At 49.4% G+C, this 18347-nt stretch overlaps 1 protein-coding gene across 3 annotated transcripts; it reads left to right on the forward strand.

Annotated features, from left to right (window-relative positions):
- The first annotated feature begins 335 nt into the window (after positions 1 to 335).
- dclk2b (doublecortin-like kinase 2b) lies at positions 336 to 18340 on the forward strand. 3 transcript variants are annotated; one of them, XM_076983748.1, is made up of 18 exons: positions 336 to 368; positions 1328 to 1397; positions 1506 to 1708; positions 1833 to 2955; positions 4358 to 4758; positions 7956 to 8088; positions 8273 to 8365; positions 8457 to 8539; positions 8779 to 8854; positions 11541 to 11643; positions 11852 to 11909; positions 14221 to 14340; positions 14586 to 14732; positions 14884 to 15017; positions 15181 to 15355; positions 15458 to 15538; positions 15740 to 15829; positions 16326 to 18340. In XM_076983748.1, the coding sequence occupies exons 4-18, from the start codon at positions 2553 to 2555 to the stop codon at positions 16374 to 16376; spliced, it is 2148 nt and encodes a 715-aa protein (XP_076839863.1). In that variant the 5' UTR covers positions 336 to 368; positions 1328 to 1397; positions 1506 to 1708; positions 1833 to 2552; the 3' UTR covers positions 16377 to 18340. The 3 variants fall into 3 exon arrangements, with proteins under 3 accessions (XP_076839863.1, XP_076839864.1, XP_076839865.1); XM_076983749.1 differs by lacking the exon at positions 336 to 368 and having other exon boundaries at positions 545 to 1708; positions 1833 to 2041; positions 2145 to 2955; XM_076983750.1 differs by lacking the exon at positions 336 to 368 and adding an exon at positions 15966 to 15987 and having other exon boundaries at positions 546 to 1708; positions 16326 to 18339.
- Positions 18341 to 18347: the final 7 nt, after the last annotated feature.

Here is an 18347-nt window from a genome sequence, read left to right on the forward strand (position 1 = left end):
CCGATGTCTGAACCTTCTTTCGCCGATTTCTGCCATTGCGTGTGCCTTCAGGGAACGGTCTCCTAACGCTGATAACTTTAGGTCATGTAGAAAAATCACTGGCAAAGACAAAAGCAACAATCATGAATGTGTTATTAAAACAAGTGTGCGTTTTAAAATATGTTCCTGGTCTGGAAACCAAAATATGATATGAAAAGATACGGAAATACTGCTCGTGCTCATTTTACAGAGGGGTCACTAGGAGGGGCCCGTGAACAGTTCGACGTGATGTCGCTAGAGCATTTTCAGCAGACAGAAGTTGTGGTTTAGTCTCACAGCCTGTGGGAGGGGAAACTACAAGAGGACCGAGGTGCCGAACCGAACCGTCTGTGAGTACAAACAGCAAAGAATGAGACCCGCAGCATCTGAAACTAAATTTAACGACAGAATAAAACTTGACACTTCAGAAAATCATTGTTGTCCAAGACCACAGTGAGGAACACAGTAAAATAGGCTTCATATGAATAGGAAGTAGGACTCGTTTATGAGAATTTCTGTGGTTAACTGGTCAGTTTCAATATCTGACTGAACAATGTTTAAAAAAAACTGCGTAAGCCAGTGCATTTCTTGTACAGATTTTACGATAATTTCGCGAATGTAAACATCGTTTAATTTCTGTCGTTTTATTGGCACTTATCCGTGCCAAAAAATAGATTGGGTGAACCACCTGTTGTCAACACAGCTGTGGGACTGTTACCCTCCTAACGCATCTCCCGTCTTCCCCCCTCAGACAATAACATAATTCTGTAGTCATGAAGCTCATGATCAGATACAGTATTGAGGACCAGTGACAAACGGCCCCCCTGTCTAAAACACGCACAACACCGCCCTCTTGTGGACACAACAATAATAGAGCCGGACTGTTCAACTCGATTGAGGCAACGTTTCCCTGGCTCGTCAGTCTCGTTTGATTGGGTTTCACCTCATATAGCTGTTCATATTTCATCCACATCATCAGTACTGCGGAACAACTGTTCGGTTGTTAAATAATACAACAGATTAACAATACAAATGCAATTAACTCAGTAATCAACTCACCAACATAGAAACTACAACACCCACTAGAAACTACACAACACTCCTGATAAACTCGGGCTGTCTGTACTGTAGATAAACGGTCACTAACGGTATTTTTGGTTTGCTCCTTCGCCTGTATTAAAAGTGCACGCTCGTGGCTGATAACTACATCTCAATGTGTATATTGATTAGTGTGATTAAAGTATGAAGTGTCTGGGTGCAGTATGTGGTGCAAATGTATATATGACTAGATGTGAGTCTCCGTTTACAGATCTGTTTAATAGTCTCGCCGCCTGCAGGAAGATCCTGTCTCGTGCACCGTAGTCTTCGTCCAGACGGGGGTGAGTAGTAAATTGATGTTTTATGGAGTGAGGGAGATCCTTCCCGGTGCTATACAGGCCTATTCAGCCCTTCTCAGCCCTCCTCAGTGGAAACGTGTTCGACGGCAGGAACACTTGACCCAGTAACGCGCTGGTCAGTTCACACCAGCACTGCAGCGAGTCCCTGTCGGAGGAAGAGGAGCGTGTCCCAGACAGTGATGCTGCACGTCAGAACGCGCGTGCACGTGCTGCCCCTCTGTCGGCCCCTAGTAGGCGCTGTTGAGCTTTCTACGCGCACTCCCAGAAACATAAGATAATTCCACTTTACCGCGGTGAGCTTGACACCGATTCACAATAAGCTGTTTTTGTTAGGTCGTGCAGTGCGGCTGAAAGCTATTTGTAAAATGTGTTCATTTTTACATTTAAAATAATTACATTTCATCCTTTTTACTGCAGCCGTAACTAGGCTACACGAGGTGCAGTAGGACCCAGCGGACAACAGGCGCTAGCCGTCTTATGCGCGGTCACGAATGGGCGCTCACCTGCTCTACGTCGCGCAAAAAGGGTGAGGAGAGGTCTGCGCGCTCACGTCAGCGGCCATGCTGCCCGGGTACCGCGCGGCGCGCCCATCTACCTGCACCGACGGAGCATCAATCCGCCACCAGGTTAAACAAAACGGCGCTTTTTGAATCCTAACGCCGTCCCATGCTTATTTTCTTGCCGGATATTTAACATTCAGTCTGTAATTTGGACTGTGGCTTGAAGCAGGACCTCATCACCAAGACAAGAGCTGGCCGCCCGTCTGACTCAGGCTGTCAAAGAACAATCATTCATTTATTTCCAACTTGCACCGGATCCAACCACCATTCGTTTGGATTATATCTCTCTCGATCTCGACCCAAGTGGCGGAGCATCCTGGATGATTTGATCATCCCGTAGTGTTTTGGTGTGACGCGTTTGTTAGAGGAATAAACCCACGGGCGAGGAGAGGCGCACGGCGGGTCGCACTTGTGTGTGTGTGATGTAAATGATGCCGGCTCCTGTCTGCAGCCACACACACGCCGTTATTGTGCTGTGGGATCAGATAAAGGCAATAGCGGTTTCTGTACAAGCGGCTTTTACGGTGGGACATTGCTGACCTGTCGGGATCGCACTGCCATAAAGAACGGACGTGAAATGGCTCTCAGCAGGAGCATTGAACTGGAACATTTCGACGAACGGGACAAGGCGCATCGTTCCTCGCGCGCCGCCGCTTCGGGCTCGCCGTCCGGATCCCGTGCGAGCAGTCTGGTTCCGAGCCCGGCTCACAGCGCGAACTGCAGCTTCTACCGGACCCGCACGCTCCAGGCGCTCAGCTCCGAGAAACGGGCCAAGAAGGTCCGGTTCTACCGGAATGGAGACCGGTACTTCAAAGGACTCGTTTATGCGGTGTCGAATGACCGTTTCAGGTCGTTGGACGCGCTACTGGCAGAGTTGACCCGCTCGCTCGCGGACAACCTGCACCTACCGCAAGGTGTGCGCAATATCTACACTGTAGATGGCGCAAAGAAGGTTACAAGCCTGGACGATCTTGTTGAAGGTAAATCACATCACGAGGTGCACGTGTCTCAATGAGTGCTTAAATGCTCATCACTTGAAGTTCGTGCAATACCAAGATAGGAAGCCAACCTGAGTTAAGGGATGTAAGTGCTCGTATTATAAACATTGTGAAGATTAGTGGAGACACAAACACGCTTAGGCGCATGTAGGCACATTGGGACCACAACTGAAAATCCCACCGGTTAAATTCGCTGATCGTAGCAGTCTGATCTGACAATACTAGGAGGGCGGGGCAATATGTGACGTTGGTGGTCGCATTGATCCTAATCAAATAAATTCTTTATAAATTCTTTATAAAATGTGAAGGGTTGTAAAGTTTATAGCACAAGAGGTCAACGACCTTAGTGGTCCAAGTAAGAGCCATTATTGCACCGTAAGCCGTGATAAAACAGTTTCGTTCATATCCTTAGATACAAAGAACAAGAAAGCATTGAAGTCAATTCCAGATGGGGTGTGTGTGTGGGTGGGTGGGTGTGTGTGTGGGGTGGATTGCCCTCCCCACCCCCACCCTAATGTCATGATTTCATTCATCTTCTTGTCGTGACTCCGCATCCTTTAACTGGTGCCGTCTAGACCATTAAGCATGTTTTACATGCAGTTAGGGGATTGTTTTTTACGTTTTAAAACAAGCCCTGACGTCTTTAATTTCTCACTCCTGTCTCATCTTAGCGTTTCTCATTCGCCCCGCTTTGTCTCTCGTCTCGTGCTCTCCTGCCTCTCACGCGCTCTCTGCTTCAGCGCGCGCTCCTTTGCTGTAATCTTTTAAGTGTTTCGATTTGCAGAGACTGAACTTTAAGCGAGTCTCTCCGTCTTCCAGATAAAGTGCGCGGACGGGCCTTCTGCCCGTTTGCTCTCGATAATTATCCTGGGAGCATAAATCTAAAGTGATTGTAGTGGTGCAGAACCGCAATAGATCAATACAGAGAATCCGTTTCCCAAGACGGATCGTATTTCTGTGTTGAAAAGGAAAAACAGAAATAGGAAAATCGAGAATACTAATATATAAATTGAAGAAACTAAACGTTATTAAATCGTAATTTTACATTTCAGAAACTGTGTTTTTGCTTTTTTTACGTTCCATTCTCCTGAGTAATGTTGTAGTATAATGTACATACATCTAGAGCCATCTAGTCACAACGAGAGGTTGTTAATTTAAAACAATATTTTGTCCAAAATTAGTCATCATCCATGTTTATTTGAAACAATGGCCTCAACAATATAATGACTGAGAGGTATTTCTAGTGTGCACTAGGCAATCACCCCCCCATTGATGCATGAATTGATTATAAAGATTTTCAATTTAAAAATTGGATTCAAATAAAACCATGTTGATATACAAACAGATTTTGTAATAATATAACAAGGGCCTTTGTCTCCTGCAGGTGAAAGCTATGTGTGTGCGTCCAATGAGCCTTTCAGGAAGGTGGACTACACCAAGAACGTGAACCCTAACTGGGGCTCCCGAATGGCTGGGGCGGGGCAAGGGGCGGGGCAAGGGGCGGGTCCGGGGGCGGGTCCAGGCGGCGGAGGCGGAGGCGGTGTGGGGCGGCAGGGCTCGATGGGGCTCCAGCGGGCAGCGGTGGAGGGCAGGGACAGTAAAGACTTCATCAAGCCCAAGCTGGTGACGGTGATACGAAGCGGCGTGAAGCCCCGGAAGGCCGTCAGGGTCCTGCTGAACAGGAAGACGGCTCACTCTTTTGAGCAGGTGCTCGCAGACATCACCGAGGCCATCAAACTGGACTCTGGAGCCGTGAAGAAGCTGTACACGCTGGATGGCAAGCAGGTGTGTGTGTGTGTGTGTGTGTGTGTGTGTGTATGTGTGTGTGTGTGTGTGTGTGTGTGTGTGTGTGTGTGTGTGTGTGTGTGTGTGTGTGACATGAGGCGGGAGGGGTGACCTGATGCCTCTTCAGAAACGAAACAAATTCCACACACTGGTCAACATAACCAGGGAGCATTAGAAATAATTCTACGTTAATGAAAATGTTTCATATGGGGCATTTTCATTTAGTCACGGGTCACGTGAGACGTGCTGTGTAGCCACTTATGTAATGTGTAACTAACCATTAAACTGCCACAGTCACATCTGGAGGGAGGCGTGAGACGTCTACAAATAACACCCTGTCATTTTATTCATGGCGTCACATGACTGCACTGATTTTGCTCAGAACTTGCAATCAGACCCCCCCCCCCCCCCCCACCATGAGGTGTAATTAGTTTAATCTTGGTTCATCTTGGTTCATCTTGGTTCATCTCATCCTGCGTCAAGCCCTGCGTGGGCCGTTTGATCATAAAACGTGCTCCTCACTTTGGTGGGATCCTCCTCGTACTCTGATGTTCTGGATTGGGTCGTTGTGGTGAGGGGGCAGGTCTGTTGTGGTGAGGGGGGCAGGTCTGTTGTGGTGAGGGGGGCAGGTCTGTTGTGGTGAGGGGACAGGTTGGTTGTGGTGAGGGGGCAGGTCTGTTGTGGTGAGGGGGCAGGTCGGTTGTGGTGAGGGGGCAGGTCTGTTGTGGTGAGGGGGGCAGGTCTGTTGTGGCGAGGGGGCAGGTTTGTTGTGGCGAGGGGGCAGGTCTGTTGTGGTGAGGGGGCAGGTCGGTTGTGGTGAGGGGCAGGTCTTGAGGGGGCAGGTCTGTTGTGGCGAGGGGGCAGGTTGGTTGTGGTGAGGGGGCAGGTCGGTTGTGGTGAGGGGGGCAGGTCTGTTGTGGTGAGGGGGCAGGTCTGTTGTGGTGAGGGAGCAGGCACGTTGTGGTGAGGGGGCAGGTCCGTTGTGGTGAGGGGGGTAGGTCCGTTGTGGTGAGGGGGGCAGGTCCGTTGTGGTGAGGGGGGCAGGTCCGTTGTGGTGAGGGGGGCAGGTCTGTTGTGGTGAGGGGGGCAGGTTGGTTGTGGTGAGGGGGGCAGGTGTGTTGTGGTGAGGGGGCAGGTCTTGCGGTGAGGGGGCAGGTCTGTTGCGGTGAGGGGGCAGGTCTGTTGCGGTGAGGGGGCAGGTCTGTTGCGGTGAGGGGGCAGGTTGGTTGTGGTGAGGGGGCAGGTCTTGCGGTGAGGGGGCAGGTCTGTTGCGGTGAGGGGGCAGGTCTGTTGTAGTGAGGGGGCAGGTTGGTTGTGGTGAGGGGGCAGGTCTTGCGGTGAGGGGGTAGGTCTGTTGCGGTGATGGGGCAGGTCTGTTGTGGTGAGGGGGGCAGGTTGGTTGTGGTGAGGGGGGCAGGTTGGTTGTGGTGAGGGGGGCAGGTGTGTTGTGGTGAGGGGACAGGTCGGTTGTGGTGAGGGGGCAGGTCTTGCGGTGAGGGGGTAGGTCTGTTGCGGTGATGGGGCAGGTCTGTTGTGGTGAGGGGGGCAGGTTGGTTGTGGTGAGGGGGGCAGGTGTGTTGTGGTGAGGGGGCAGGTCTGTTGTAGTGAGGGGGCAGGTCTTGCGGTGAGGGGGGCAGGTCTTGCGGTGAGGGGGCAGGTCTGTTGCGGTGAGGGGGCAGGTCTGTTGTAGTGAGGGGGCAGGTTGGTTGTGGTGAGGGGGCAGGTCTTGCGGTGAGGGGGCAGGTCTTGCGGTGAGGGGGCAGGTCTGTTGCGGTGAGGGGGCAGGTCTGTTGCGGTGAGGGGGCAGGTCTGTTGTGGTGAGGGGGGCAGGTTGGTTGTGGTGAGGGGGGCAGGTGTGTTGTGGTGAGGGGGCAGGTCTGTTGTAGTGAGGGGCAGGTTGGTTGTGGTGAGGGGGCAGGTCTTGCGGTGAGGGGCAGGTCTGTTACGGTGAGGGGGCAGGTCTGTTGTAGTGAGGGGGCAGGTTGGTTGTGGTGAGGGGGCAGGTCTTGCGGTGAGGGGGCAGGTCTGTTGCGGTGATGGGGCAGGTCTGTTGTGGTGAGGGGGCAGGTCATTTGTGGTGAGGGGGCAGGTCGGTTGTGGTGAGGGGGCAGGTCGGTTGTGGTGAGGGGGCAGGTCCGTGTTGGCCCGTCTGCAGCAGGTGCTGATTGTGGTCCAGGCTGGGGAGAAGCACCTAAGAACGACACCCTGAGGCCCAGACCTGCACCAGAACCCTGATGCACATTCATCTGTGTTTCTATATGTGTGTGTTTAGTCAAAGGGGGTGTGTTTGGGTATGCGAGTGTGTGTGTGGGGTGGGTGTGTTTGGGGGCGTGTGTGTGTGGGTGTGTTTGGGGTGTGTTTGTGGATGTGGGTGTGTTTGGGAGTGTGTGGGTGTGTTTGTGGGTGTGGGTGTGTTTGGGGGGGTGTGTGGCTGTGTGTGTGTGTGTGTTTGGGGGGGGGGGGGGGGGTGTGTGGTAGTGTGTGGGTGTGTGTGTGTGTGTGTGTGTGTAGTGCAGGAGAATCCCAGTGCTGTTGCAAGCGTAGATTCTGGCTGCCGGCCGGTTACCATGGTAACCTTTCTCCTCTCCTCTTCTCTTGAGTGAACTCTCTGAATGCCTCAGCCGAGAGAGGAATCACACTAGGTGGGGTGTGTGTGTGTGTGTGTGTGTGTGTGTGTGTGTGTGTGTGTGTGTGTGGAGAAGTCCAGGGTTCATTTGTATGCCACACATTTTCTACTGCAGAGAAAGAGGGGAATCCTTGAAAGACTCATTTGTTCTTGGCAAGGCGGAAGTGTGCGCATATGTGTGTGTACTTAATCAGTGACGGTGCCATCTTCAGATTACTGCAGACTAACCCTCCCAGTGGCTCTGTGGAAACACACTTCAGGTTCAGCATATTCACTGCTGTCCTGTGTGTGTGTGTGTGTGTGTGTGTGTGTGTGTGTGTGTGTGTGTGTGTGTGTGTGTGTGTGTGTGTATTGTATGTGTGCATTTTGTAATTTCAGCATAATGTGGTCACACTATCCTGGCACAGTCAGTAGAGCTGGTCATCTGTACGCCTCAGTGCTCACTCATACAGTCCATCACCAGCACTCATCACGTATAAACACTGTTCTAAAAGTTGATGAACAAGAGTGTTTATATGATAAGACATCAGAATCCAGACGTTCATGAATTCCTCCTCCTGTCTAACCCCAGCTAACGAGCCTTCAGGACTTCTTCAGCGATGACGACGTGTTCATCGCCTGTGGCCTGGAGAAGTTCCGGTATGCCCAGGACGATGCCGCCATCGGACACGCGGGAAAGGCTTCTGCAGCTGCGTTTGTGAATGGTGATGGCCTGAGAACTTGACAAAACACACACACACACACACACACACACACACACACACACACACATACACACACCATTGAGATCCATTGTGTATTGGACTGTACAAAGCCATGGTCCCATCAGACAGGCAGACAGGAGTTCTGTTTGTCCATTCTCTTTTGACGTGGTCTTCTGTGTCTTAGAGTGTAAGATGAAATCATCACGACCTCCTGCCCCTTCCAAGCCCGCTGGACCCAAAAGCTCTGGTCTCCCCAGGTCCAAATCTCCTGTATCAGGTACATGCACATCCACGCAGGTCTCTGTCCTGTGGAGCGGAACGTTGTGCTGAGTTTTACTGTCCTGGTTTCTGGTCTTCTGCTCCTCCAGGCAGTGAAGTGCCAGGACGACAGTCTCCAACACTGAGGTCATCAAAGACCCCAACCAGCCCTGGGAGTCAGCACAGCCTGAAGGTGTGGGTGTGTGTGTGTGAGGACATGTCAGCGCTGCACTGATGGCATTTGCTTAAGGTTTTGTACTCTGTGTGAGTGTGTGCATGTGCATGAGTGTGTGTTCATGTGAATTCATGTGTTTGTGTGTCCGTGTTCATGTAAATGTGTGTATGTGTGTTCGTGTATATGTGTGTGTTCGTGTGTGTGTATGTGTGTTTTTGTGTGTTATGAAGTGCACTCTTGTCTTTGCTTTTCTGCAGAACTCTTCTCGCCATGTATCTCCTTCCCCTCCCCCATCCAGAGAACTAAACGGAGCCGAAGATTTGAGCCCAGAGGGTAACACACACATATACATTACACACACACACACACACACACACACACACACACACAAACACACACACAGAGGGAGAGTGAGGGTGTGTGAAGCAGGTGATGGATTATTGAATGTGTGCAGAAGTTGGGAAGTGAAAGACGAGTCCTGATGTACAGTCCTCGCCCTGTACATCACGCGCGCAACCTCACATCACGCGCGCAACCTCACATCACGCGCGCAACCTCACAACACGCGCGCAACCTCACAACACACGCGCGACCTCACAACACGCGCGCGACCTCACATCACGCACGCAACCTCACAACACGCGCGCGACCTCACATCACGCGCGCAACCTCACAACACGCGCGCAACCTCACAACACGCGCGCAACCTCGCAACACGCGCGCAACCTCACATCACGCGCGCAACCTCACAACACGCGCGCAACCTCACATCACGCGCGCAACCTCACAACACGCGCGCAACCTCACAACACGCGCGCAACCTCACAACACCCGCGCAACCTCACAACACGTGCGCAACCTCACAACACTCGCTCAACCTCACAGCACGTGCGCAACCTCACAACACGTGCGCAACCTCACAACACTCGCTCAACCTCACAACACGTGCGCAACCTCACAACACTCGCTCAACCTCACAACACGTGCGCAACCTCACAACACTCGCTCAACCTCACAACACTCGCTCAACCTCACAACACGTGCGCAACCTCACAACACGTGCGCAACCTCACAACACGTGCGCAACCTCACAACACTCACTCAACCTCACAACACGTGCGCAACCTCACAACACGTGCGCAACCTCACAACACTCGCTCAACCTCACAACACTCGCTCAACCTCACAACACGTGCGCAACCTCACAACACATGCGCAACCTCACAACACTCACTCAACCTCACAACACGTGCTCAACCTCACAACACGTGCGCAACCTCACAACACTCACTCAACCTCACAACACGTGCGCAACCTCACAACACTCGCTCAACCTCACAACACTCGCTCAACCTCACAACACGTGCGCAACCTCACAACACTCGCTCAACCTCACAACACTCGCTCAACCTCACAACACGTGCGCAACCTCACAACACATGCGCAACCTCACAACACGTGCTCAACCTCACAACACGTGCGCAACCTCACAACACGCGCGCAACCTCACAACACGCGCGCAACCTCACATCACGCGCGCAACCTCACAACACGTGCGCAACCTCACGTCACGCGCGCAACCTCATAACACTCGCTCAACCTCACAACACGCGCGCAACCTCACATCACGCGCGCAACCTCACATCACGCGCGCAACCTCACAACACGCGCGCAACCTCACAACACGCGCGCAACCTCACAACACGCGTGCAACCTCACAACACGCGCGCAACCTCACAACACGCACGCAACCTCACAACACGCGCGCAACCTCACACCACGTGCGTAACCTCACACCACGCACGTAACCTCACAATACGCAAGCAACCTCATATCACGTGCGCAACCTCACAACACACACGCAACCTCACATCACGCACACAACCTCACACCACGTGCGTAACCTCACATCACGCACGCAACCTCACAATACGCAAGCAACCTCATATCACGTGCGCAACCTCACAACACACACGCAACCTCACATCACGCACACAACCTCACACCACGTGCGTAACCTCACACCACGCACGCAACCTCACAATACGCAAGCAACCTCATATCACGTGCGCAGCCTCACAACACACACGCAACCTCACATCACGCCCACAACCTCACACCACGTGCGTAACCTCACACCACGCACACAACCTCACAATACGCAAGCAACCTCATATCACGTGTGCAACCTCACAACACACACGCAACCTCACATCACGCACACAACCTCACACCACGTGCGTAACCTCACACCACGCACGCAACCTCACAATACGCAAGCAACCTCATATCACGTGCGCAGCCTCACAACACACACGCAACCTCACATCACGCCCACAACCTCACACCACGTGCGTAACCTCACACCACGCACACAACCTCACAATACGCAAGCAACCTCATATCACGTGCGCAACCTCACAACACACACGCAACCTCACATCACGCACACAACCTCACACCACGTGCGTAACCTCACACCACGCATGCATCCTCACAATACGCAAGCAACCTCACAACACACACGCAACCTCACATCACGCACACAACCTCACATCACGCGCGCAACCCCACAATCACGCGTGCAACCTCACATCATACACGCAACCCCTCTCCACGTGCGCAACCTCACACCACGCGCACAACCTCACAACATGCACACATCCTCACACCACGTGTGCAACCTCACATCATGCACACAACCTCACACCACGTGCACAACCTCACATCACCTGCGCAACCTTACAACACAACACGCGTACAACCTCACATGACGCACGCAACCTCACATGATGCATGCAACCTCACATGACGCACGCAACCTCACATGACGCACGCAACCTCACGCAACCTCACAACACGCGCTGAGAGTGTGGCCCCTGCACCTGCATGCACATACTGGCCTAGAGGACTCGGGTTTCATTTCTGCTCACAGCTGATTCTTCTCCACCCTTCTCCCCCCTTCTCCACCCTGCTCCCATCACCTCCGCCCTCACCTCCTGCTCCTCCTCCATCACAGTAAACGGCAACAAGGTGCAGTCATCTGCCATCACTGATAAATACAAAGTGGGCAAAGTCATCGGAGATGGAAACTTCGCAGTGGTTAAAGAGTGCGTGGAAAGGTACGAGACTGAAGTGCAGTACACACACACACACACACACACACACACACACACACACATACACACACATGTGCAGTCTGTTATTCCATCATGCAAAGGAACAACATACTGATGTGATTCTGTGGGAGCAGTAACCTGTTACTTACTCAGGTAAAATAAAAGTTTAGGTTCCCTGATTTTGTGTGTGTGTGTGTGTGTGTGTGTGTAGGGCCACTGGGCAGGAGTACGCACTGAAGATCATAGACAAGGCCAAATGCAGTGGCAAGGTCAGAGAACTTTGTTCAATTACATGCAATAATATCTAATATATCTGATATATAATATTTTGGTGTCTACTGTAGAACTTGTAGAGGTAGTTAAAATGGCAGTGAAGTGCACCAGGGAAACAGCTGATTCAGACAGCAGCAGCTATGTGCAGTGTACTTCTAAAGGTCTGAACCAGCTTACGTTCAAACGTTCCAGGAGGTGAACCAAGTTACGGTCGAACTGCCTATATATAAGTTCTTCATTTCTGTCATTGCAACAATTGACAACTGCATTGATGTCATTAATGCAAGGTCCATCCGTATTAAAATGTCACTGAAAACGACTAATCCTTAATCCTTAATCCTAATGGTTCGAAGGTGTTCAACAAAATGCAGCAAGTTTTCTCTTGGTTTCCCCAATGGAGACGGTTGTATTGCTTGCAAGAGATACTACAGTCGACTCCTGCAGTAACACATGAGGAGTATTGGCTGGAAACAATGAACCCTTTCATGCTAGTTATTTTAGTAGCTGTGTTGATACATTTACGTACATCACTTCTGGAGTGTTCGCAGTCTTCGGTACCACAGTTATTATTCTCCTCGTTATTTATCTCACTCTAGGCGAGCATGTCTTTGATGTTTCGTCTCATCTGAGGAGATTAGTGAAGGATCCCTAAAAAGGAATGTGGTCTGTGTTTCACCCTGGAGGAATCTGAAGTGATTAAATGTAATATTAGCTACTGATTAATTTTTACGATGATAAGTGAGCATCAAAAGGTCAGCGCATCCATTCTCTGAATAGGTTACATGACCAAAGGCATCATCACTTCTTGGGAATTCCACAGTTATGAAAACCACATTTTCATGCCTTTCTGGTGGGAGTGTTCAAAATGCTTACATATGAATAGCTTTGAGTAAGGGACGGAGTTTTTAAAGGTCTTGGAAAGTGGAGTGGTACTGCAAATACGAAGGCTGTGGGTATTTAAACCAGGATTTTAAGGCTTGGCTGAAAACTTATCCTCATGCCCAGTGGTAGAATTGTAAAAAGACTCTGGAAGGAGGATAAGTTCCCCTTGAAGGGGTGGAGGGATTAAATAATACTCCACCCGCCTGTCTGAATCTGAACTACAGAGGCTGAACACGCTCAACCAACTATTCCTTCATACCAGGGAAGAAAGTGATACGATCAGATCACTCTAGACTGCTGGCATTCACAACAGAGGTTAACATTTGATCATTTGGCTACATTTTAATGGATACGGGGAGTAATGGCCTGGTGGTTAGGGAACTGGTCTTGTGACCGGAGGGACGTGGGTTCGATTCCCAGACCTGAGGCCATGACTGAGGTGCCCCTGGGCAAGACCCTTAACCCTCAATTGCTCACTTGTATAAAAATGAGATTAAAAAATGTAAGTCGCTCTGGATAAGGGTGTCTGCCAATTGCTGTAAATGTAATGGATAGTTTAAAAAAACATTGACAATAAAAGTCTTACTTGATATAACAGAACTGATGAAAAAGTTTCTAGACCATCTTAAAATGAGCACACGTTTTGTGTAATTAATGGACTTGTTAACAAAATAGCGGTGGGCCTTATGAGTTTTAGACCTTTGGACAGTACAGGCTTTGCTGTGGTGAATATTATTCATTTCATTAAGTCTGTGGCTTGTGTGAACATAGCTGCTATCTTCCTCGTTACACTCCTCATTAGTGGTTGTTATTTAGTTAGGATTAAAACGTTGAACCTCTTTGGAATGATGTCTCCCAAACATTTCAAAAATAACCTTAAACAATCACTGTTAATGTACCGTCAACATAAGTACCATGACAATCTGAAAGGATTATCATCCATTCCTCATTGTGCATTACTGTAGGGGTTGTTTATTATATCTCTCAACAGAGATGTAATCAGGAAAAACCGAGAGAAGAGTCCTTCTGGAGATTTTTGATGAACACCATCAGACCATCTGAATGGAGAATTTATCACTTCCAACAGGAAGGCGTTTTATGGACATTGTTGTGTATCCATTTGCATTGCCAGTAAAGAAGAAAGAAAAAAACACTGATCTACAGTCTGAACGTTAGAACCCAGTGGAATTAATGTTCTTTTAAAATCTGGTTTGGAACATGAACTGGTCTCACCTCCTGGCTTCACCTTCAGAAACACATTGCTTGCACAGTTGCTGATGGACCTCTTTCTGAAATGTCCTATTTCACTGGAAAGCTTTTGAATACCTCCACATCTAATATCTATGAAACTGCAGTGAAACTGTACCATTTCACACAAAAAACAAACACTGAAATTCAGTTCCTCTCATGGTTTGGTCTTCATAGGAGCACCTGATAGCCAACGAAGTGGCAATACTGCGCCGTGTCCGGCACCCGAGCATCATTATGTTAATTGAGGAAGTGGACACCCCCACTGAGCTTTACTTGGTCATGGAGCTCGTTAAGGTATAATTAGAATAGAACTGCCTTCACTGTGATGGGTCTCATGGAGCTGGGATTGGGAGTTTGTTTAAGACCAGTGGAGGGGAGGACTGTGTGTGCATGCACTGATGGACTTGGCAATCTTAGAAACAAACACCACAGTAACCGTTAGGGCAGGGTTGGGATTGGGGTCCAATGTTGGTTTCTTCTCTTGCTCTCTTTAAGCATGTTGGGACTGATGACGCTGTTGTGATGCGTGTCTTTCGCAGGGAGGAGATTTGTTTGATGCCATCACTTCATCCACTAAGTATACGGAGAGGGACGCCAGTGCGATGGTGTACAACCTGACCGGAGCGCTCAAATACCTGCACCGGATGAGCATCGTACACCGGGATATTAAACCAGAGAACCTCCTGGTACAAAAACCCTCATCAAGAGAGTCGGAAACACTAAATCACACATTAAAACACCTTAACAAACACTAACACACTAACAAACACAGCAGAACACACAGACACTTGGTGTTCTCCATCAGGGCGTTAAATGAGGACACTTCTCTCTCCTTAGGTTTGTGAGTATCCCGACGGCACCAAGTCTCTGAAGTTAGGGGACTTTGGGCTAGCCACCGTAGTGGAGGGACCGCTTTACACTGTCTGTGGAACACCAACCTACGTTGCACCAGAGATTATCGCAGAGACAGGGTAAAACTGTGTGTGTGTGTGTGAGAGAGAGAGAGAGAGAGAGAGAGCGCAATAGATAGTTGGGGTGGGTCATTTCAGGTTGCATTTATATAATTTAGTTTATTCTATCTGGATTACAAAGGTGATAATGTCCCAAATCTTCCTCTGTGCGTGTGTGAGACAGATATGGTTTAAAGGTGGACATCTGGGCAGCTGGCGTGATAACGTATATCCTGCTGTGCGGATTTCCGCCGTTCCGTAGTGAGAGGAACCAGCAGGAGGAACTGTTTGAGCAGATTTTACTGGGCAGACTGGAGTTCCCCTCCCCTTACTGGGACACCATCAGTGCCAGTGCCAAGGTCCTCAGCCACCACTAACACTGCTGCTAACTGACCTCTGACCTCATTCTTGGTCCATGAGAGCTGGCGAGACGCAACTGGTCATGTGTGTTTCTTTTGCAGGACCTGATTGGTAAGATGCTTCAGGTCAACGTGAGCGGCCGCTACACAGCAGAGGAAGTGCTGTCTCATCCGTGGGTGCTGGTGAGACACGCCCACACACATGCGTTCAGTTCACATCCACCATGTCATGCTGTAGGAAGCCCTGCACGCTCTCATTTAAACTCTTAATCTAACAGAACGCGGCTGACGGATTTAGGCAGATCCCAGGAGAAGGATCAGGTGGCCTTGCTGGACTTGCTCACACAATCTTTTAAGCTCTGCGTTCTGTGTGTGTGTGTGTAGGATGATGCTGTACTGGAGAATATGATGTGTGAGACGTCTGGTGCAGTTGACGCGGAACCCAAACACGATAGCACAGGGGCAGAAGCACAGGTACCACCTCATATGTGTGCGAACGCACAGAACTGTATATTAGGCATGGGGCACAGGCCCAGATTAACACCAGATTAACACCAGATTAACATCACAGTCCTTTTCTTTTCCCCTCTTCTTCACACCCTGCTCACAGATGGATAAGATGCAGGGCAATGGTAAGAATCAAATACCCTTTTCAATAGTCACCATCTGCTTTATGTGTTATATGTTCATTAGAAACACCATCTAGTTGTACAGTTAGATGTTCCAGGCCCTCTGTTGTTCCCCACACCTCATAATCACGACCACGGGATCTCTTGGGTTCAGAACTGGATCCTTTGGGACCAAACAGTGACCTTGGCATGCACAAAAACCCACATGAGCATCGTAGCATCACAAAGTGGCCGGGCGATATCGCCACGGCGACAAAGGCTGCGTGCCGTCTGTAACGGTAGATTTACAAACCATCCGGACCCTGCGGACCGCTCCATCTCTGCTTTGCGTTGTGTTGTAGAGCAGAGGTAGGCTGGGAGAAGACCCTGAAGGACTGGAGGAGAACGCCTAAAGGAGAACTTCAACCAGAAATGCCAGCATGGGTGACGTGGGACGAAGGCTAATCTTGAACGAGAATATCGCTTTGCCTCTCTCCATGTTGACACTGACATCCATCCGACAGAAGCACCGTCGGTTTCTGGGTGAGGTACAGCCTCAGATACGGCTGTGGTGTAAACCTGCTGAGCTGTGACCAGCGAGATTCTCCCCTTCCTTCTCCACATTCTCCCCTCGTCTTTCCTTATTCTCTGCGTCCTGTTTTACCGAATCCCCCCCCCCCCCCCCCCCCCCAATATTGGTATCGCCCGGTCTTCGGTCAGCTCGTGGATGCTCCAGACGAACCAGCGACCTCACGTCCTGCTAACGCTGTGCCATCTTTACCTCTCTTTGTATATACAGTGTCTTGATGTAATAATCATTGAACTCAACTCAATAGATGCGACCATACAGTGTGCCATTAGACGTAGATCCTTCAGCCATTATTTTGACTCTGCATCCAACATCCGTTCCTGTGTAAACGCGTCCGGTACTGTGCATGGTGTATGTGGAGGAGGGAGCCTCGGAAAGGGTTCGAGCTGGTCTTCAGCTGACGAAGAGAATCCGAGTATTGTATTGTTCATTTGTGCACGCGCGTGCGTGCGTGTTCATGAATTGCCACCTTTTGCTCTTCATCTGATGGTGTTCGTTAATTTTATTTCTATCTGAAAGAGAATAGGGAAATTGTGAATGGTACTGAATGATTGTGTTAAGTGGAATAGTGTTAACTTTTGTACCATGGTTACTTGGGCCAAATGACACCCGTCTACAGTGTAATTACGGTTTTTTCATCTTTTGTTTGTACTGCAAAAATACATCTTTAGTAGCTGAAAAAGTGATCTGCTTTATTTACTCCTGTAAATATTATAGTCAGGATTTACACAGAGAAGTGAATTACATATTGAAGTGACAACAATGACACTGATTACAAGACATCAACACGCTTTGTCAGCCAGCCGGAAGGCAAACAAATCAGTTCAGCTCGTCAGAAAAATTTGTTCAGCCCGTTAAATTCGATGCCTAACAGTCTTGCGCCAGCAGGTGGCAGTGTTTAACCAAGCGTCTACATCCCAAATGTGGATGAACACAGATGTGACATATTCCTACAATTAACTTGATTGCTGACTGCTTAGATGACTTTAAGAATGGATCACCACTTCAGACTTGTTGTAAACCTGCTTAATATCCAGCAGAGCATTTGTAGGCCCGCCTACTGCCCCTGTTCAACCAACCAGAACGAATATTAATATTGAGGTGCACATAAATGACGCTTTGCAGATGCTTAAATAACCTCCAACACCAGAGTTCAAATAGACATTTACATCTGCAAATGCAGATTGCATCTAGTAGAGGAGAATCTAACAGGATTAGATTCCATTATATCCAGTGTTCTCATGTATTCCTCAGCACACATGTATCAGCCATGTATCAGCCCCAAATGCGTCTCTTCAAGGACTTAAATACTCGTTTGTTTTGACACAGCCCTACTTGCTGTTGACATGATAAAGTTTCCCACTCTTGAAAGACCCAGTAGCTTCAGAAGGGCGGGTTACTGCTTTGTTATGCACAATGGAGGTTAGAAAACCTAGACACACATTCATGTGGCCCTTGGTTCAGGATAAAGACCATAGTCCTCTTACCCATAACAGGCTTTAAAACAATGGCTCCAATTACCTGAAGGCAGTAAGGAACTTTTTGCAAACCATTCTAAGAAACTAATTAGTGATAAACTTGACTCTGCCAGATAGAAGCTCTCTCATGCAGTTGGAAGGTAGATAGACATGGAATGTCTCGATCTTATAAATGAAAATGACTTCCATCACCTCTACTGAGAAATGAGATGCTTCCCCACTTTGAAGGAAAATATTATTTAGAAGATGGTGGTAATTGTGGTTTGTTCTCCATCTGTGCACAATTTTCAAATCATTCTCCAGGAACCATTAGCATT

Source organism: Brachyhypopomus gauderio, chromosome 21 (assembly GCF_052324685.1).
Source record: "Brachyhypopomus gauderio isolate BG-103 chromosome 21, BGAUD_0.2, whole genome shotgun sequence".
NCBI lineage: Eukaryota > Metazoa > Chordata > Actinopteri > Gymnotiformes > Hypopomidae > Brachyhypopomus > Brachyhypopomus gauderio.

Bases quoted from the DNA above. Each gene is read 5' to 3' on its own strand.
- dclk2b (XM_076983748.1), top strand. From the start codon at position 2,553: ATGGCTCTCAGCAGGAGCATTGAACTGGAACATTTCGACGAACGGGAC. The intron at 8,855-11,540 runs GTAACACACACA...CCTCCATCACAG, and splicing joins CGAAGATTTGAGCCCAGAGG to TAAACGGCAACAAGGTGCAG. The intron at 11,644-11,851 runs GTACGAGACTGA...GTGTGTGTGTAG, and splicing joins GTTAAAGAGTGCGTGGAAAG to GGCCACTGGGCAGGAGTACG.